Consider the following 22196-nt stretch of genomic DNA (forward strand, 5'->3'; position numbering starts at 1 on the left):
GCCTAATAACATTGTTCTGTTCAAACTTGTTTAGGCTAGTCCTGACAACACCAAAAGAACAGCAAAAAATGCTGAAAACTAGGGGCATAAAAAAGTAGTGTGCCTGGTAAAAGCAAGGCCAATGCCCATGAATAAAAAACAAAGAAAAAGAAAAAGAGAAGAAGAAAAACGATGAAAAAGATGAAGAGAAAGGAGTCCCTAATTTCTGGGTAACTGCTATGAAAAACAATGAAGTTTTAGCTGAGGAGATCTCTGAGCGTAATGAAGGCACTCTCAAATATCTCAAAGATATTAAGTGGTGTAGAATAGACGACCCCAAAGGGTTTAAACTTGAGTTCTTCTTCAATACAAATTCCTACTTTAAGAATTCTGTCTTGACAAAGATCTGCCACATGATAGATGAAGACGAACCTATTCTTGAGAAAGCAATTGGGACAGAGATCGAATGGTATCCAGGAAAATGCTTGACGCAGAAGCTCCTCAAGAGAAAGCTGTCCAAGAAGTCAAAGCACGGGATTACCCAGGGAGTTTTCCAAAAGGATCTTGATGGTGGAGAAAAAGACTGGTGACGATGCCAAGATGATCACCAATTCTCACCCTCACACACATTTTTTAGCCCAACGATCATTTCGTTCCTCAACTTGTAAACCAAGCCCACATTACATCCCTCACGAAGTTTCTTCTGACTATGGCACTTGAATTAACGTGGAATTTCAAATGTTTATAAACAATGCTCGAGGAAGTGCGAGCAAGACTACTTCTATCTCGTTTTGCAGGGTTCTTGACTTGTAAACCTGGAAATGATTACAGAATATTTTCTTTCATGGCCTTGACTTGGACAGTCACCTTTGTTAAGCTATTGACCAAGCCAGCATTACGACCCTGAAGAAGACCTTTCAGATTGTCAGCGTCGTACCGCTTGCGAGAAAACTCAGACCCTTATGGATGTGATAACGGTCAAATTGAGTGTTTTCGATGTTCCCGTCTTAATGGACGGGACAAACAACCCTTTGTAATGAGAGTGAGTGGAAAGTCCTTTCTGACTGAAGGTCTCTCGTTCAGCATCTCGAGAAGTCCACCTTGCGAGCGAAAATTGTCTCAATTGATAATTACCCTCGGTGGATGTTTGGTGATGCAAACATGGCAAAATCATCTTGCATGAACTTTCAAATACACATTCTGGAATAGCCTAGCTTGTCTATCCTTGATGAATGCACGCATGTTTGCGCTAATCGTCTTTGACAGCTCAGAGTTTTAATCCCCAGTGATAGGACACGAAATTCGGGCGCTGGAGAAGCCCTCATTATCATCTCAAGAAGTGATATCTCGAAAAAGGTTGGGTATTCAGCAGATGATGCATCAAATCTCCGGGTAAGAAACCCTGGGTATTTCATCAGAATTCTTTTCAAACTACCCAGAAGATAAACATGGTGTTCCTTTGAAAAAGAAAAGCATCTTTACTTGCTGGTCAAGATATTTCATACGATATTCTAGAATAACCTCAGTTGTCTATTTCTCCAATGAATGCGTATATCTTTGCACAAAAAAACTTGTCTGACAGGAGACATACCCTTAAGAGGCAGGAACGTGCCCAGGTAAGTATTTTCTACCCATGCCCGGTTCTAGAAATCCATGTACCTACGATTGTTATGGTACCCCTCCTGAACATTGGATTGACCCCTCTGTTCACCAATTGAACATTGGATTGACCCCTCTATTCACCATGTACCTACGATTATTATGGTATCCCTCCTGAGCATGGGACTGACCCCCTCTGTTCACATTAAATCCTCGGGCGAGGACCCCCAGGTGCTCATCGTTTAAGTCTTTCCAAGACCTGCTGGCGAGGACCGACCAGGCAAACCATCAAATCCTCATGCGAGGACCCCCAGGTGCTCATCGTTTAAGTCTTTCCAAGACCTGCTGACGAGGACCCACCAGGCAAACCATCAAATCCTCGGGCGAGGACCCCCAGGTGCTCATCGTTTGAGTCTTTCCAAGACCTGCTGGCGAGGACCCACCAGGCAAACCGTCAAATCCTCGGGCGAGGACCCCCAGGTGCTCATCGTTTGAGTCTTTCCAAGACTGGCGAGGACCCACTAGGCAAACCATCAAATCCTCGGGCGAGGACCCCAGGTGCTCATCGTTTGAGTCTTTTCAAGACCCTTTGGCGAGGACCCACCGGGCAAACCATCAAATCCTCGGGCGAGGACCCCGTGTGCTCATCGTTTGAGTCTTTTCAAGACCTGCTTGGTGAGGACCCACTAGGCAAACCATCAAATCCTCGGGCGAGGACCCCAGGTGCTCATCGTTTGAGTCTTTTCAAGCGGGACCACGGCAAACCATCGACCCCGTGAGTCTTTTGTGAGACCCAGCAAACCATCAAATCCTCGGGCGAGACCCGTGCTCATCGTTTGAGTCTTTTCAAGACCTTGGCGAGAATCAAATCCTCGAGCGAGGACCTCCAGGTGTTCATCGTTTGAGTCTTTCCAAGACCTGCTGGCGAGGACTCACCAGGCAAACCATCAAATCCTCGGGCGAGGACCCCCAGGTGCTCATCGTTTGAGTCTTTTCAAGACCTGCTGGCGAGGACCCACCAGACAAACCATCAAATCCTCGGGCGAGGACCCCCAGTGCTCATCATTTGAGTCTTTCCAAGACCTGCTGGCGAGGACCCACTAGGCAAACCATTAAATCCTCAGGTGAGGACCCCTAGGTACCCCTTGAACATTGGACCGATCCTCTGTTCACCAAAGCTGTTAGGCGCCCCAGTCAAGGCGACCGAAAAAAGGTTCGGGTCCTAGACAAACGAGATCCAGTCAAGGCGGCCGAAGATAGGTTCGGGTCCTAGGCAAGCGATTTTCTCAGTCAAGACGACCGAAGAAAGGTTCGGGTACTAGACAAAAGCAATCCCGTCGAGGCGACCGAAGATAGGCGACAAACCACCGAAGACAGTCCGGGTCCTCGACACACAATACCAACTATCCGGAATTACTCTTACCCTTCGGCAAGGTAAGTAGCCCCATATATGTTTTTATTTGTTTTAGTACGCATCATCTTATCGCATTATAAAAAATGGGACTCACGGTCTCACCAAAAATAACATTCATTGAGCATGCATGGGCCAAATTTAGGTGTCATTTTATCTTTGAATGTAACATCTACGAGCTCAACCTCTGCGAGCTCACCTTCAAAGAGGGGCAGCTGTTGACACCTATTTTAATTTGCCCAAAATTAATTGCACAAAATTTAGGAGTTAATTTTCTTTAATTCCTAAAACAAAAAATATTTCTATTTAAATGCATTGCATATAGAAATTAGGCACATTTTGTATTAATAAGGTCTATTAGAACTTTAAAAAAAAATTCAATTTAAAAAAAAAATTTCGAGTTGGGTGGGTCGGTCGGGTCGACCCGGCCCTTTTCTTCTTTTTCTTTTCTTTTCCCCGCGGGCCCGGCCCTTTTTCTTTTCTTTTTTTTTCCCGCGGCCCAATTTGCCCACCTTTCTTTCTTTTCTTTTTTCTTCCCCGTGCGGTTGGGCCCGGCCCGCCAGCTCCCTTCCTCTTCTCTTCCCCCACGCCGACCTGTCTCTCTTCTCTCCCCTATTCTCCTCTTTTCGACGTCCCCGAGCGACGAACGGCCGAGCGCCTCGCGCGTCGTCTCCATCAGGTTAGAAGTTCGCCAAGGAAGCACGCCGATGGGACTGGCCTCCTCCCCGAAAACCCGGGGCCTCCTCTCTCTCCTTCTTCCTTCCTTCTTCACTGACTCGGAGCACCCCCTGCACCGGCCTAAATCGGCCACAAAAATCTTGAATAGGCGTAGGCCGGTGCAGGCCATTAATGGAGGAGATCAGATCAGAGAGAGTGAGCGTCGTCGTCGCCTATAAAAACCGGAGAGAGAGAGAGGCCCGATCGGCCATTTTAGAGAGAAAAGAGGGATAGAGAGAAATAAAGGGGGAGGGACAGATGAAAAAAGATATTTGGAGACGTGGCATGCGGAAGGACGTGCGCGGGGCCGTCAGGAGTCGCCGTGCCTGTGATCTGACAGCCGCACATAATCAACCCTTGTATTCGGAGGCGATATGGTTGCAGTGTCTAGCCCGAGTAAGCCCAAGCATGGAAGCCCCAAGTCGCCGAGGGGAGCCCCGGGGGAATACGGCCTGTTCACGGGAGCTGCGAGGACGGGAAGGTTGGGGTGCCGCACGGAGTAGCCCCGGGTCGCAAGGGTGAGCCTCGACATCCCCTGTTCCGCCTGTTGTGTTTTGCACGGTTTGGCCGGGACTACGCAGCGGCCAAGTCGCTCTCGCGCAAATCCCCCCACGCGCCTGGTCTCCGCCAACCGCCACCTCGCCTCCAGGCCACCGTCGGAAGCGAACCATAGCCGTCGGAGCCGACCAAGTCGCCGGAAGAGGTCGAAATCCTCCGATTTTAGTCGCGCACGCCAAGTGCTCGATGAAATGCCTCAAAGAGGCTAGTTTTGTTTTGGACGCCGGCCGGCGAACGAGCGATCGAATGGCGGTCCCGGTGGTCGGAGAAGGTAAGTGAGTCTTATGTGGTGAAGACCCGAAGCCATGGGCGGCTTGGAGTCGTTCAGCCGAGATCGCCGAATCTCGCCGGCCGAAGCTCCGGCGTTCTTAGCTCTTGGGAGCCGTCTTGGCACTGAGCCGCCCCACGCCGTGTCACCCGGCCCCCGGCGGGTTTGACGCCAGACCTATTTCAGCCAATAGGCCCGGACCCTTCGGTAATCGTCTATCACCCCTTTTCTCCCCCCTTCGCCCTGGGCTGCCGCCCGTGTTCTTTTCTGCTACAGTCCTCGGCCCATAATTACCCGGCCGGTTCGGGTCGGAGAACGTTGTCCGAATTCCCTCGGTGACCTTTGGGTTCAGATCCGAAGCACCGATAGCTCGGTCCAGTCGCCGGGTTGGCCAGACCGGTCCCTCCGACGACCGGTTTATTTTATTTTATTTTATTTTATTTTTAAAAAAATTAATTAATAAAAAAATTTAAAAAAATTAATTTTTTTTTCTCTTCTTTTCTTTCTTCTTCTTCTTCCGTATTTTCCTTTTTTTTTTTTTTTTTTTTAAATTATGTTGTATATCTAAATGTTTTAATTTATTGTTGTATTATTATGCAATGTTGTTATAATTGTATAAATTGCCATGTTTAAATTAGATAAGCCTATCGGGTTATACAGTAGTATTTTGCATGTTGCTTTTATTACTGTTTTGTTATTATTATGCATGTTTTTAATTAAAATATAATTGTATGAATTGTTTTGTTTTGAATGTCATCTGACTTAGTTAGGATTAGAAACTTATGCTGCATATCTATCTTGACTTCTAATCGTTTATGATTATGCACTCGCTTGATCACCTCACATGTTAGGAGAAAGATCCTAAAATCAATCCAAACCGCCTGACAAATGTTTTCAAAAAATGAACAGGGTAAAAAGGTACCGAAAGGGCATTAGTTATCCAACTAGTGTAACCAAGCCCCCGAACTCATTTAATCTCTGGTTCGTAGGAATAGGGTGATTCTCCCATCACCTTATTTGGGTTCCTAATCGACCCATCCCAAATCGATTAGTGGCGACTCCTTGATATAAACCACTTGCAGGTTAAAAAACTTAAACCCTAAGTCGCGATATGGCTTGGGAGAGCCCGAGTTAAGTCCCAAACCTAAACTTAGCACGTTTCAGGCGAGCCCCCCCTTTTTTGCATGTCGATGATAAAAAAAAGCGGGAAGCGGGAGTTCGGTCGTGACAACTAATAATCTAGATATAGGGAATCAAACGTTATCCTATTAACACTGATAGTAATCTCACGAGTTGGCTAAGCAGCATGTCACAAGAAGCGTTAGACCTCGAGTTTAGTTCTCGCTCAACAAAATTTCCTAGATGGCTTGTTATCGAACTAGAAAGTAGACTTAAACCCGCATACGGAAGCTCACATGGGGTCCCTACCCGACTCTTAGTGCAACACCAAGAACACCAGCAACTCGCAACAATTTTCAATTGCTTCTTTTCATTCGCCATGCTTATGTTTGCCCTGTTAGACAAACGTCACAAACCGTACACCCAAAAGTTTAAACGAACAGGAGACGTCCAACAACCTATGTATAGCAGATTACCTATGTGCATTGGCCAAGTGGTGTCGAGGCCCCCGTGCATCCACCAAGTCCGCCGTTGACAGCTTAGCTCCACATCGTTGTTTCTCTCTTTTTATTTTATTTTGATTTTGACCTTTTCTTTTGTTTCGATTCTTATCCCTTCTTCTTTTTCCTTACCTTATCGGTGTTTTCTTTGACTTTCACTTCCTAACCATCATCCTTTTATGTCTAAATTCAAATTTTTTCTCTTTGTTTTTTCCTCATCCCTATTTGCACATTCATGTATCCTTCTACGAACTTGGGTTTTTCTGTTTCTTTTTAAATTATACGAGAAGGTCTTCGTGCAAGTGTTGTGAAAGTTTTAGAAATTTCAAATTTAATAAAGTCAAAGTCTACTTGCCACGAGCTTTAAATTAAGTAAAAAGCGAAAAATATATATATATATGGCTAATTCCAAAAAAAAACACAAATTTTAGGTTAGGTGACAATTCTAGCCTCAACTTTTTTTTTGTCTCATAAAAAAGCACCAACTTTAAGTGTCAACTTTTTTTTATCTCGTAAAAAATCACCAACTTTCACCATTATTCCAAATCTGGCCTCTCGTTGACTCTCTATTTGAAGTCACCATTGGTTGAGAAAAAAGGTTATGGTCGTGACCTTGGTAGATCTCGTCCATGACGTATGTCGACGAGCGGTGGTCTACAATTTCAGATTATGACAAAATGACGAAGACTGGCCAGACATATTCAATCTAGAGATCTTTTTTACTTGCTGATGAAGTGAATGAGACGAACAATTTCACCGTCATTCTTCAAGCTATGGCTCGGAGAAGAAGACAATGAATAGTGCTTTAAATCTAGTCAGCAAGCCATGTAGATTTATTGCTGAGGTGAAATAGTCAAGTTGGATAATCAATGGTTCTAAGTCAAGGAGGCCAGATTTGGAATATAAGTGAAAGCTGGTGATTTTTTATGAGACAAAAAAAAGTTGGGGTTAGAATTGTCACTCCACCTAAAGTTGGTGTTTTTTTACGAGACAAAAAAAATTGGGGCCGGAATTGTCACCCAACCTAAAATTGATGCTTTTTTTTTTTTAAAATTAGGCCTATAGGAATAAACCATTCATTCATCGGAATATACCACAACATGGTAATTTGAACTGCTGCAGATTAGACGCCGGGTCATATCTGGTGCTCGTCAAACGTGCAAGCAAAACATAGTTCAGAAAACAGAGTAATAGTCAACTTTGGCAACACCTTGTCCCCGGAACCCTTCCGCAAATTCCGCGGTGCGAATGATTCTACGTCGACCGCATCGTCCACGAAAACGAGTCTACACAAATCAAGGGTCAACCTCGAAGAAAAGGCCCGGTCGACAGATTGTAATGCTTTACTTAAAGCTTATGATGAACGGGTCCGGCCGCGAAGCCAATACCAAATCGAAAGGACAATGTATCTTAGTTATAACTTAATTCGGCGCAAACGAAAAGAAAAAAGACAGCCAAAGTTCATTTCAAAAGGCATGAGATACCAACAAACTGACGGGCAATCGACTCTGCTTAATTATATCGTTAACTAAATCAATTAAATTAACCCTGTTTTGTCTCCCCTCCACGGAAAGCAAATCAACACACGCAACGCAGCATCACAAAATGACAGGGTTCAACAAGACAAAAAACGACTTAAACGGCACGTCGCACTCGCACTCGCACTCGCCCAAATGATCACTTCACTTTCATGACAAATCGATTTCTCAATGTGCTAGTCTCCCTATAAATTACCACTAATCTCCATCTAAACAGCATGTACCAAATTCAATCACCAAGACATCTTCACTCGTAGCGAAAGAAAATACAGAAAGACGAAGAGAAAACGAAATGGGCCAATCCAAGCTCTCCTCCACCGTTCAACTAGTCCTACTGTTGTCCCTCTTCGCACCCCAAGCGTCGCTATCGCTATCCTCGCCGTCTCCGAACGCGCCGTCGGGCCTGTACCGGGAGTACATCGGAGCCGAGTTCAAGGGCGTCCGGTTCTCCGACGTCCCGATCCGCCCGGGCGTCGAGTTCCACTTCATCCTCTCCTTCGCCATCGACTACGACTCGTCGTCGTCCCCGACCAACGGCCGGTTCAACGTCTTCTGGGACACCGACAACCTCACCCCCACCCAGGTCGCCTCCATCAAGTCCGGCAACTCCAAGGTCAAGGTCGCCGTGAGCCTCGGCGGCGCCTCCGTGGGCGACGGCAGCACCGTCTACTTCTCCCCCTCCGACACCGACTCCTGGGTCTCCAACGCCGTCTCCTCCCTCACCGCGATCATCAAACAGTACCACCTCGACGGCATCGACATCGACTACGAGAGCTTCCGGGCCGACCCCGACACCTTCGCCGAGTGCATCGGGCGGCTGATAAGCACCCTCAAGAGCCGCGGCGTCATCTCCTTCGCGTCCATCGCCCCGTACGCCGACGACGCGGTCCAGAGCCATTACCTGGCGCTGTGGAGTAGGTACGGCCACCTCATCGACTACGTCAACTTCCAGTTCTATGCGTACGACGCGGGGACGACCGTGTCCCAGTTCATCGGTTACTTCAACGAGCAGAGCCAGAATTACGGAGGGGGGAAGGTCCTGGTGAGCTTCATCAGCGACGGGAGCGGTGGGCTGTCGCCGGCGAACGGGTTCTTCACGGCGTGCGGGAGGCTGAAGAGCGAGGGGAAGCTGCACGGGATCTTCGCGTGGTGCGCCGACGACTCCAAGGCTGAGGGCTTCAAGTACGAGAAGCAGTCGCAGGCGTTGCTCGCCATTTCTCCCTAGATGTCGTTTTGGGGAAAAAACAACAGAGTTGCTACCGTAGTCCGTGGCTGTCCGTGTGCTTTGTGTACGATTTTGTTGCATGCTATACTATTACTACGCGTTCTTGTGGTTTGATGTATACTTGTAAGATGTGTAATCTATACATATCAAGGATTTGTGAATAATGATAGTCATATTATACCTAAGACAGCCACGGGCTGACCAACGAAATATTTGTAATTTTCCTTTTCTCGGGATACTATTGTTTGTGCGTGCATCTTCCGTCCTACTCACGGAATGCCGATCTCAGATAGAGCTTTCTTCAATTGGGTTGGAGGATCTCAGATAGAGCTTTCTTCAATTGGGTTGGAGGAGAACGTGGCCCTGATGTATATCTATAAATCACCCGATATGACGAATGACAAATCGTATCAAACGAACCCACATTGAACACTAGGACAAGCTTGGCCTTTCAAAATGACAGAATTTGAGCGGATTGGTTTGTTGGGTAGTAGTGCTTTGCTTGAGCCTATTCTTGTCCGGAATCTTGGGTATTATAATGTGATTGAAACGGGACGATAAGTTGAGTAGTTTTGTTGGGCCACGAGTTATCCAATGTGGGAAAAAGATCGGCTCTAGCCCAACAAAAGATTAACCATGTGGATCACTATCAACGACGGCACAAGTAGGAAATCCTTGTATTCAAGTGAGGTCGGGTCGAAATCAATCGGGCTCCCAACCCTCCGCCTTTTTAGCGGGTGATCTTCGGGTTTCCGATGTACGTAATCGGGGTGGCGCGTAGATAACCCGACGTTCGGGACAAGCTTGAAATTTCAAATGGCGGACTTCTTGAATTCCGAGCCCCGTTAGGTTATGAGATGACGATTGTTCCCTGCCCTCCCTCCGCGCCGCACACACACAGATATACCCTCAGTCTAGTACAAGATATCCATCGGTAACTTCGTGGAGTGCCAAATACAAAAGTATTATGCTCGTGGTTGTCACATATGTTAAGCTGAGATTATTTTTGATAAGTTATAATTAGATAGATACATAGCGAGATAAAACACGAATTAGAGAGAGATCAACAAGATTTGTCTTTCCCCGACACATTTTTCTTTCTCACTCGTGGTGACGGAGACCAAGGGCTGCCAAAATGGGCGTGAGGATGACGGCGACTAGGGCCGACCGGCCGCGACCGAGAGGCGATGTGGCCACGGGTCTTTGTCTCGTTGCCAAAGTCGCAGACAAGCACCAGCTTCTAATAGCTTATGGTGACCCAACAGAAGTCCTTCTGTTGCGACTAAACCACTAAGCCGGCGACCAACTATACTATTCGGTCGCTAGAGCAGTATTTCCTAGTGACCAATTTTGATTTGATCGGCAGCAATTGTTCGCTCACTATTCGTTGCTGAACAATGTCTTTGTACCGTTACACGAAGGAGAGCCTCGACATCTAGAGGCGATAACTCGCCAAACCCTCCAAATCCGAAAGGCTCCCTCGAGACCACGGGCCAACGAGGATCGTACGGTCCTGGAGATCTCGACGACGATGCAAGGCGGCACGCCTGAGCCGAAAGCTCAGGCAGGATTGGTGTTTTGCAGCCTTGGGTGAGGTTTCACAATCGGTACACAGTTGAAGACCAAACTCAAATCAGAGATGTGGAAGAAGATTCTCGTGGAACGAGGCCGCACTGCAGATTGGAACACCCAAAGAGGAGAAGACGACGACGGGACCCACAGCCATTCCTATCGTGATCCCCCACCATCGCAAAAGACCTAAAAGCCTGACCAAAACTTCAAAGTCCAGCAGAGAGTAATCATCAAGTGGAGCTAACCCTGCCTTTTGCTGTCACATTCATTAGCTAATTCGATCTTTTCCCCTGCTCTTTTACGACGAGAACACGCGCTTGAAACCGACTTCGCCCCACTTTATATCATTTAGTCAACTTCCCAATCACAGCAATGGCTACTAAAGATCAGATGAGGAAAACCGCAATTGCGAGAAAGAATCCTCCGTCGTGGGTGTCGAAAATGACCATTTCTTTGACATCTCTCCCTTCTTTCCACAGGAGTCAAGAGATCTACGAATCGCTAGGCTCGTTGGGACTCTGCTGATTTTACTTAGCCATAGGTCGTCAAATCGTCACGGCACACGCACGAGGGCAAATACTTTGACTATCTAGAAGCCCGTGAAACACCCTGTAAACTTCATCAACGGGTCGAGTCCTAATCTTTCCACCCGTGTAGGCGGCCCTGGACGAAGATAAACTGCACGCCAGGTGGCCTCCCGTTATCGTTTTTTTTTTTTCCTTCTCAATTTTGGTTTTATTAAATAAAACGAAACTTTTGGGAGTGCGAGGACCTGAGCCAAGAGAGATTGTGCATGACTGAGACCGTTCCTGCCGACCATTTTGGAAAGTGGGAGGAAAACATCAAATCTTTCGCATTATTGATGCAAAAAGCAATGAAACTACCCCCCCAGACAGTTGACTCTAAACGTGACACCTTATTTTAGTTTCAATAACATTCGATTGCTCATCATGAACTCGAAACTATAGTCTCGTATTATCCAGACAATGCAAAATCGTAAACATATATATATGATCAGAAGACGATCTCGAACGTCATGGAAACATCCGTGTATGATTGTGCTTATGCACAATGTGGCGGGCGTGGATATCGTGAACTCCCGGTGTGAACGGCGACGGAAGATCGGAGACGTTATATGTACGGAACGAACGAATTTATTGTTATAGAAATTCATTTATAGATAGAAAGGGGAAGGTCGGCAGTAACGTCACGTCTGTTTTCTTCTTTTTGAGTCAATTGCTTCTTTCGATGGACAGAAGCTAGCTTCGACGTCCGTTGACTTGCCAAGCCGAGTGAATGGCGGAGGCAGATTGCGGTTAGGCACGGCCCAACTTGGCCACTCATAGAGATATTTCATGTTATCTTTTTCTTCTATTTTCTCTCTCTTTTCTTGTAGTTTTAGTTAGTGCAAATTTAATTTTCTTTCTCAAAATCACGGCATTAATTGCACTTAAGGCTCTCTGTTTTGTCTCGCAAAAAAAAAATGATTTCGAGAGCATTATTCTAAAAATGAAGATAACAATTTATGTCTGAATATTTTTTAGAACGATGAAAATATTTTTTGTTCATTTATTTTTTAGTAAACAATACAAGTGATCATTTTTAAGAAAATACATTTCCAAATCATTCATTTTCTGTAAAACTTTGCTTCACTGAAAACTTTACGGTAAATGAACATATTTTCCATGGAAATCATTTTCAAAGAAAATTGCTAGTTTTCATTTGTTTGGTAGCTTAGAGAAAATGATTTCCTTTTTTTGCCAGAAAGGGAAGTCGTTTTCTCCAAATCTAAACTTGTTGTTTTCAGCCCACTAAAAACGTTTTCCGTAGATCGATTAGTTTTCCGTCATCAAAACACCGAAAATTCATAAAATAATTTCCTAAAAATAGTTTTCCTTCAAACAAACGGATCCTTTCATATGGTTTTCCAATTGTTCATGATGGAACTTGTATATGTAACATCTATCTTAAGAGTGACGGATGCAAAACTATGTAATTCAGGGTAGGCGAGATAGAAGATCTTGCAATACCTAACTCAACACACAAGAGGACGGGCTATAAAAATTTCATGCGAAGTTTCATGAATACAATTTACGTTTGATGAAAATTAATTATACAAAGCACCGCACAGCCGTGGAGAGCAACCGCACCGGCTAACCCTCATTCGATTTGTTATCGTAATTTTGAGATTACAATATAGTATTCTTCCATCATAGAAATGAATTTTGCATTGTTGGAGATGGTTCTAGTTTTGAAAGTAGATTTTTATTTATCGATCTTTCATGCATGACAATATTCATAACCCGAGTTGATATCCTCAAGTGGCCTTGACATTAGTCGTTGGGGGGGAAAAGTGCCATAAAAGTCCTAAACCTTTTGCATTAGTGCCAATTTAGTCCTAAATCTTTTTTTGATGCCAATTCAGTCCTAAACCTTTTGCATTAGTGCCAATTTAGTCCTAAACCTTTTTTTGGTGCCAATTCAGTCCTAAACCTTTTAAATTTGTGCCAATTCAGTCCTAAACCTTTTGTTTTTGTGCCAATTTAGTCCTTCCGGCCAATTTTGATCGGAATTTGCCGACGTGGACGCTTGCTGGCCGGCCGGCCACCGGCGCCGACGTGGCGCTGACGTGGACAAATTAAATAATATTTTTTTGAATTTTTTATTTTTTTCCTTTTTTTTCTTTTTTTTCCACTTTTTTTTTGGGTTTCTCCTTACTCTGGCCGGTTGCCGGTTCGGCGACCGGCCAAAAGCCAAAGGCCGGCGAGCTCGACCTCGCTGGCCACTGGGGAGGGCGGCCTCGCCATGGTCGGGCGAGGCCCGACCTCGCCGGATCTGGCGAGGTCGAGCCTCGCCCAACCGCCGGCGAGGCTCGACCTCGCCCAGGATCCGGCGAGGTCGGACCTCGCCCGACCGTGGCGAGGCTCACCTCGCCACGGCCTCCCGGCGAGGGTTCAAGCCTCGCCATGGTCGGGCGAGGCCCGACCTCGCCCAGTATCCGGCGAGGTTCGCCCTCGCCGCGGCCTCCGGGCGAGGGCTCGAGCCTCGCCATGGTCGGGGAGGCCCGACCTCGCCGGATCTGGCGAGGTCGAGCCTCGCCCGACCAAGGCGAGGCCACCCTCCCCAGTGGCCGGCGAGGTCGAGCTCGCCGACCTCTGGCCTCTGGCCTCTGGTTGGTCGCCGGACCGGCGACCGGCCAGAGGAAGGAGAAACCCAAAAAAAAAGTGGAAAAAAAAAGAAAAAAAAGGAAAAAATAAAAATTCAATAAAATATTAAAATATTATTTAATTTGTCCACGTCAGCGCCACGTCGGCGCACGTCGGCGCCGTTGACCGGTCGCCGGCCGGCAGGCGTCCACGTCGGCAAATTCCGGTCAAAATTGACCGGAATGACTAAATTGGCACAAAAACAAAAGGTTTAGGACTGAATTAGCACTAATTTAAAAGGTTTAGGACTGAATTGGCACCAAAAAAATATTTAGGACTAAATTGGCATCAATGCAAAAGGTTTAGGACTGAATTGGCACCAAAAAAAGGTTTACGACTAAATTGGCATTAATACAAAAGGTTTAGAACTTTTATGGCACTTTTCTCGTCGTTGGGGTTAATACCTAAATGAGGTTTAATTAGCTTATTAGGGTTGGTAATACATCAACCTTTCGGTCACATAATCATTCATTGTAAGATTCTCTCTCATATTCTTGATTTAGCCTCGGTCCTGCCTTTTGAGATCATGACTTCTCTTAATTTCTTTATTACCTAATAACCTATCAATAGACTCTGAAATTAAAATACCTAACACGGGTGTTCATTAATCTCATATTTTCCCGGACGAAAAGTTAGATTTGACTTTCTCGTCAAATCTTAACACTTTCGAACTTTACATGGGTAGAAGATTAGTACGATTTTGCAGGTCATATTCGTACATTTTGAAAGAATTCACGTATTCCATGTTGAATATGCAAGAACGACAATAATTAAAAAAATAATTGTTCAAAGTAAATTTTAATCTAAGCTGGTCTTTCATACTTATAGATATGATACATGCACACGTGAATTTTGTTAGAACTCGTTCGACATATTTCACATCAAATTTATACAAATAAGCATGATATTTTCAAATAGCTAGCTTTGATTTCTCGCTAGATAGTAATCAAGTAGTAACAAAATTCAATAGTCGCATATTTGGAATTCGACAAACTAATTTAATTTGCACTATTGTTTTTAATCATTACATAAACTCATTTGTTCACTACAACATCTTTGGGATACATGACGTCATCTTTAAATGTTATGTCTCGTTTTTATGCTGGCTTTTTCCTCAACATTTTTTACAGGAGAGACTATATATCTACCCACTTCTATGGCACACCTCCAATAATATGAATCTCTGATTACATAATGAATAGGGCTATTCTCTTTCTAATCAATCCTCCGCGAGTGATGCCAAATTATTTTTTTTGGCCGGACACATGCTACGCCAATTTAACAATGCATGTATAATTACTAGAGAATTACCAAAAAAAAACCTATTATAATTATACCAATTCAATCTTAAATCATTTTTTTGGTCAATTGAGTCATTAACCTTTCGTGTTTGTGTCAATTTAATTCATTCGACCAATTTTGGACAGGAATCATTGATATAGAAGCCAATTGTCCTACGTGTACATCGAAAAAATATTAAAATATTATTAAAAATGTCAATGTCAGTGTTGGCCATGCCACGTCGGCTGGCGTCCATGTCAATGATTTTAGGCCAAAATTGATCGGATGAACTGAATTGGCATGAAGCAAAAGATTTAGGACTTAATTGGTACAATTGCAATAGGTTTATGACTTTTCTGATAATTTTCCCTATAATTATCAAATTAAAAATCGTTATCTCAATTTAAAAATACTCGCACCAACCGATTGATTATGTTCACAAAAATCATAAATTACGTGGACAATATAATATTTAGGAAAATATGTCTTTTACTTTCTTATAAGTATGGAAAAACAATACGTTAGTCAATCAGCCTTAGCCCCCACCTCCACGTTTCCATATTGGATCCACGTTCCGCACACCACAGAAAAAAACAGGACATCATTACTTAGGTATGTAGGACGACGCATAGGCATGCATTATTCCTCATAGTCTTCGAGAGAAGTTGGATCTCGAAGATTCCTTTCTCATAACCTTTATCCTACAAATCCAGAGTCATATGCATAGTGGCATGAAATGCCAATTTCCTGTTTTTTTTATATAGCATGGGAGTTTTAAAATTCCAAATTAGGGCTAATTTTTTTTCTATCATGCATACAAACTGCATTGCTCACGGATATCTGATAAGGTCGCACGTCATGTGAAGCTACATTTTCCTTCATCTTTGATTGAAGGAAATTTTCTCCAATTATGCTTATGATTAGTGAGTGATGAGTTCTGACATCCCCATATGTGATCCACCAATCAAAATACTTGGTTGGAGGAGGGACGGAGGAATACGGGGCCCAGGGATGTGCTATTTTTTTTTTTTTTGGTAACCCAGGGAACCCCCGCACGGCCGACAGCCGGGGAGTAAACCCTGGGGGCGACACGTGCCACCACACACGTGCCACCGGTTAAGTCACCCTGCGGCGCCCGGGATTCGAACACTCAACCTTTTGCGAGAGGAAGAGTGCGCGCTCCAGCAGCGCCACCCAGGTGGGTGGTGGGATGTGCTATTTGGTTTAGTCTATATGAAAGAATTGGAATGAATGAAGAGGGATCGGATTGAATATTGGGGTTAATTAGAATGGTAGATAAAAGGTTGATTGCCATGTTTGGTAACACCTTGGAATTGGAATATGAGGTTTTCATAATTTGAACATGATTAAAATTTACCATACCAACGACCGGATTAAATTTAAAGAAAAAAAATATTTTAAAAAAAATGAAAACTAAAGCATGCACTGCTAGAGGAAATAGAACTTCACACGGGCGATCCTATCCACAACTCCTTCGATGATTCTGATTATCCATTCTCGTACTAACCATCAAATAAATCGACAAGGCCGCCCAAGGAAAATTGACCAAGACACATTTACAAGAGGAAACAATTCGAAATTATCAATCTAGATATAAAGCTGTGCTTCAATGTATATTTGATGAAAACCGTATTATTTCTCACCAACATACTTGAGGCTGCTTGAGTCTCACTATGCTCCAAGCATAGGTAAACAGTACAGCAACAAGTCTTACTTCTCACTTTCTTTTTGTGCTTTTACTACACGATAATTGCAACGTTAAAGGCTAAAAGCAATGCCTATTGCCTAACAGCAACAAAATCAACATCCTCCAAGTAGACTCTAGTTCATATCATGCGGTCATTCTACTATTTAGACCACCCTTTATACTAAAGCAAAACACATTATCGACCAACACTGTTATAAGGCTTAAATTATTATATTGCATCCTTTTCTCACCGTTTAGAAATTCCGAAATCTAGTGGCATAAAAATCTCTTTTTGAATAACTAAATTTCGCAAAATGCATAACGTTGGAATATATTCTACATTGTAGTTATAGATCACCAAGAGAAAGCTGGAGTCATGAATGAAAACCTATTTAATATATCTAGTTGGACATACCTTTACTTAAACATTTAAGTGCCTATTTGTTTTAGCTTAAGGAAAAGCAAAAGGCACTTTTTTTGCGCTTACCCGTTAAAATTCAGATATTATTCAAATTTCAGAAAATGAGGAAAAAATTATTATGTGAATTTACATTCCAACATTTACATTTTACGAAAGTTTTAAGTCTTCGGATTTAAAAAAAAGGTCAAAATTGTGTCAATCGCAATATTTTGACTAAGCAAAAAATAAAGCGAAAGCAAATCCAAATAAAAAAGTCAATACATTGTGAGCCAACTAGAATATCAGTTGCTCCGAATCACATCAATTCTTCGTTATATAATTTTATCTTACCATTACACATATATCTTGACACTCGACGAAGATTAGTGTGCATTTGCTTGGATTATACAGCTCGTGTTCTCTTCTATTTTGTGAAATCTTTAGTCTATCTCAATAATCCAACGCCTACGCACTCGCTTTTGTTTTTGCTGCCCTTTTTTTTTTTTTTTGGTCAAGATTGTTTTTGCTGCCTTTCACTCGTCATTGAATAACATGTATCGTACCGTATGAGCAGGGTAGTCCAATTATAAAGGGCCACTAAGCAATGTCGTGAATGAACATCTAGCCAGCTTGTCCATTAGGTATCACCTACATCTCAATCGTGCAGAAAGACTTCCTGAATTCTAACATGTGGGCGGTTGCAGCAATGGGCTCGTCCGTGTTGTACTTTTGGGTTGCCGGTATACACTAAGTAATTAGGGTTCAAACACTAAGGCTGCGCATGACAACGATTTGTGCTTAATGATTCTGCTTTCGAAATGATTCTTTTTGATTCTGCGGAATTGATTCCGAGCATTTTAAGGCGTTTGTTAACGGCCCAAAATTCCATCCCCTGGAATAGAAAAAGAATGTAAATGCGTTTGATAACGCCACAAAATTTCTTTTTATTAATAATATTTTTAAATATTTTGATATTTTTTTCTTTTTTTCTTTTCTTTTTTTCTTTTCCTCCTTCTTGGCCATAGCCTGCTCGCTTGACCATGACCGGTAAAATATTTTTTTATTAATAATATTTTTATTAAAAGTATTTTTTTTTTTTTTGGCTATGGCCTAGTCGCGGCCATGACCGTAAAATATTTTTTATTAATAAATATTTTTATTAAAAATATACATTTTTATTTTTTTGGGCCATGGCCTAGTACGGCCATGACCGGTAAAATATTTTTTTATTAATAAATATTTTTATTAAAAATATACATTTTTATTTTGTTTGGCCATGGCCTGGTCGCCGGCCATGGCTGGTAAAATATTTTTTTATTAAAATATATTTTTTTTTTTTTTTGCCATGGTTCGATCGCTGGCCATGGCCGGTAAAATATTTTTTTTTATTAATAATTTTTTTATTAAAATATTTTATTTAAAAATATACATTTTTATTTTTTTTGGCATGGCCTGGTCGCTGGCCATGGCCGGTAAAATATTTTTTTTATTAATAAATTTTTTTATTAAAATTTTTTTATTAAAAATATATATTTTTTCTTTTTTTGCCATGGCCTGGTCACAGGCCATGGCAGTAAAATATTTTTTTATTAATAATTTTTTTATTAAAAATATATATTTTTCTTTTTTTATGGCTATGGCACTTGTGTCCATGGCCGATAAAATATTTTTATTAAAATATTTTATTCTCGACGATCCGGAGAGGTGGTTCGGCCGGACATTAGAAGCTAAATTAAAAACCAATAAAAGGAAGAAGAAAAAAATTGATTCTCAAAATTGTTCCCGAGAATCAAGAAGCTACTTTTTTTATTCTTGATTCTGCTCAAAATCGATTCGGGAACAATTTTTGACAAAATTGTGCCCAGAATCAAAAAATTAAACAAACGCATTTGCTCCCAAACCGGATTCAGGAACAAAAGAACAGAATCAAACACTTTGTTTGGCAGTTGTCATCGCTGCCTCAAATATTCCATATGTAACGGGTTTCATACTCTTTGTGATGAGGCTCAAATCGAGTGGCTTCGCTGATTGTCCGTCCCTACCCTTTTTGTCAATCAAAGATAATTGCATGCACTGTATGGGAGTAAATCCTCTCGAAAGGGCACATCACCAAACAGTGCTCCTGGAGACAAGGGGTACATCAAGTTGGTAAATCGGCACTGTGTAACATCTGCGTCCATGGTTCAAGTCCAAGTACTAAACAGAACGTGAAAACTTAAAAGATGGTGACCCATTGGCTCGCACCCGTCAACGCAAGCCAATGACCAACCGACGACCGAAACGTCTGAGCTTCGTCGAGAGTTCAGTTGCTCTGTGCACATAGTCTTCCTCACCATCGATTGAGTCCCAGTGTGTGGAGAGAGAGAGAAGGAGAGAGAGATTTGTAGTTTATGAAATCGAGAGATCCTCTTCTTTTTGAGTGATGCAGACGATTCTTGGGAGACCCACTTGGGAGGTGTCTTTGCTCTTGGGGTCCCCTCACACTTTACTCCTTCGCTTCTTCATGGGGAGGCTTCATCCTGTAATGGCATCGTGCAACGCATCGATCAAGTCAAGATCATATAAAAAGTAATTCAAGGAGCTCATTATCATGAAAAAGATTGGAGGCGGGCAATTCACTTCGTTATTCCCCTTTAATGCTTGTACTAGCCATGTAGCTAGTCCCTTTCGGATATATAAATCCACCAAAGAGAAATTGTTGAGAGAAGTCAATAATGTTCCGTGTGGAACACTTATGTCATCCCATGTTCGTCATCAAAGGGCTGCCGGCAGTATAGATCGGTCGCGACTCATTAGTTTTCGATAAAAAGCTAGCCAAAAGTCCTAAAAATTATATACATGATGCGGTCGAGTCATAACATTTTCGATTGAAGTGATCCAATCTAAAAAATTTATTTGATAAACGCAATTAAATTTGTGCACATCGATGAACAAATACCAAAATATATATTAAGATGCAATCATGCAATATAATGGGTTACTCCTAACACAAAACGAATATCTCGATCTTTCTCGAGGAGTATAGTTCGTTGGTCTTATCCATTTTTTCAAAAAAATTATTTGAGGGCTTTTCCCGTATCCATCGTGAATTATAATTTTCAAAAGAGGCTATACATTTGCCTATCGTACGTTCCTCTGTAGGGATTAACCAAGTCGCTATAGGATCATGATTAGGGTTACTAATCTTGCTCCTTTTCTACACAAATGATTGGGAAAAACATATGCTCTTCACATGGGCATTGGCATCAAGCAACATACCTTTTAGTCCCTCCCTCCCTCTCTCTCTCTCTCTCTCTCTCTCTCTCTCTCTCTCTCTCTCTCTCACTCTCTAACACACGAATTTGAGTAAGTGGTGGGGCTTTTGTTTTTCATATTGTTGTCGAATGCAAGTTGGGCACGATTCGGTATCTTTGCTGCAATAATTCTTTTCAGCAGAGGAAAAAATTGCAAAAAGAAAAGAGAGAGAGAGAGAGAGAGATTCATAGAAACACGTTGGAAAAGCGCCATGTCTTGTTACTTCAACTTTGACTATTGTGCCTGCTACTGAAACTTGCCCAATTGGTTCGTCAGTGCTCATCAAGACAAGTCTCCTGTTCACGAATATTTTATGGGGCCTTTTATCCCAATGCCGTGAAATCAGAAACAATTCAAGTGAACGTCGTTGTACGAAGAAAAAAAAAAGGAAATGAGATGAAATATGTAAATCAAAACACATTGAGCAAGGAATATGGTCACTTGAATATGGCATCATTCCATAGATTTGTTGTGGAAAAGTATTTCAATGTTTATTTTTCATGTTTTTTCTTATGCCGCTTTATTTAGAAAGCTTCAATTTATTAATGGGTGCTTTTTTTTTCAGCTTGATAATAACAAGAAAAATGTGTTGGTGTTGTGCTCACCAGCTTGGTCTAAACAAAGTGTAAAGTCGAATTTCACCTGCCTCTGCGTTTAGTTTGACGAGCAAAATCAAATCTCCCTATCTTTAAAACCTCTTATTTTCATATTTTTGGATGGACAAACTAGCTGTTAGAATTTTGATTACCTAGCCATTGGTACATTCAGTCACAGTCGAACTAAGTATTGTGAGATTTAATCTGCTAGCTCGCCGGCTCGCCTTTGAATTCTCATAATCTTGTTCATTATTGCAGATACATGAAAATGGTCCACGAAATACTTCCTCCCTCTCTTCTATGTGGGTTTCTTACGATTTCGCAATTCCTATTACGAATAAAAATTGAAGTGTAATTATCTGGAGAATTTGTTGAATTCCGGAGAGTAATCACGCCTTACCTTCTGCGAAATCCGTAGGGTGAAAACCATCTTTGAGTACAACACTTGAACACCCAAGACATTCTGGATTTTGCATTTTGCATTCGATGGTTCTCTCAAAAATTTACCACAAGATTTTAATCATTTGTCATCGTCACCTTCCAATGAGATAAACTAAGTTAGTTTAATCAAGTTCATAGTGTTCTTTAGGCCATATATGACATCTCTATAGGAACCTAGGTAGTGAACTAATCTCTTTGGTGCATTTTCACATGAATATTTATTGGTTGTACCACCACTTTATGGTAATCTACTGGCTTGTTGTAAACCAAAAAAAAAAAAAATCGATTGTTAGAGCACATTGTGTTGCTAAATGCTAAATATATAGTACATTGATTAGTCTTGACACATGATGATGTTCTCGTTCAACATGACCAATCGTTGCCTGCCCATCATTCACCTCAATAGGAAAAAAAACCCTAGCCTCACTCCTCCTCCTTCTCCTAATTGCCTTTCTCCCCCGCCATTTGCCACCACTGGTTGGCGATGCTCTCGCCGCGATCGCGGTCGATTTCCCTCTAGATGTCGTCGCCGTGCCTCCACCTTTGAAGAAATGATGATGCGATGGCGAGGATGATAACTTGAGATGTTATTTTGATAGTAATTATGTGTATATGTTTTCATTACGAACATGTCGCACTCAACTGAAATTATATGAAATGGTGTCGACGGATGGTATCGAATGATGGGAGTACGCCCTCATCTTCTCTAAACGCGACACAACATAACCCGCCACGATACAACACAACAAGACCATAATCATCGAACCTACGCAGCATCCTAGTT

General features: G+C 42.5%; 1 protein-coding gene across 1 annotated transcript; it reads left to right on the plus strand.

Annotated features, from left to right (window-relative positions):
- The first annotated feature begins 7819 nt into the window (after positions 1-7819).
- On the plus strand, positions 7820-9099 carry LOC115666909 (chitinase 2-like). Its single transcript, XM_030588552.2, has one exon. It carries the CDS (start codon positions 7982-7984, stop codon positions 8912-8914), a length of 933 nt encoding a protein of 310 aa, XP_030444412.1. The 5' UTR covers positions 7820-7981; the 3' UTR covers positions 8915-9099.
- The last annotated feature ends 13097 nt before the right edge of the window (positions 9100-22196 follow it).

This window comes from Syzygium oleosum, unplaced genomic scaffold (assembly GCF_021117445.2).
Source record: "Syzygium oleosum isolate NSW1041296 unplaced genomic scaffold, Sole_v2.1 Sole_v2.19, whole genome shotgun sequence".
Taxonomy (NCBI): domain Eukaryota; kingdom Viridiplantae; phylum Streptophyta; class Magnoliopsida; order Myrtales; family Myrtaceae; genus Syzygium; species Syzygium oleosum.

What these genes read in the sequence shown, in the direction of transcription:
- LOC115666909 (XM_030588552.2), top strand. Translation starts at nt 7,982, where the DNA reads ATGGGCCAATCCAAGCTCTCCTCCACCGTTCAACTAGTCCTACTGTTG.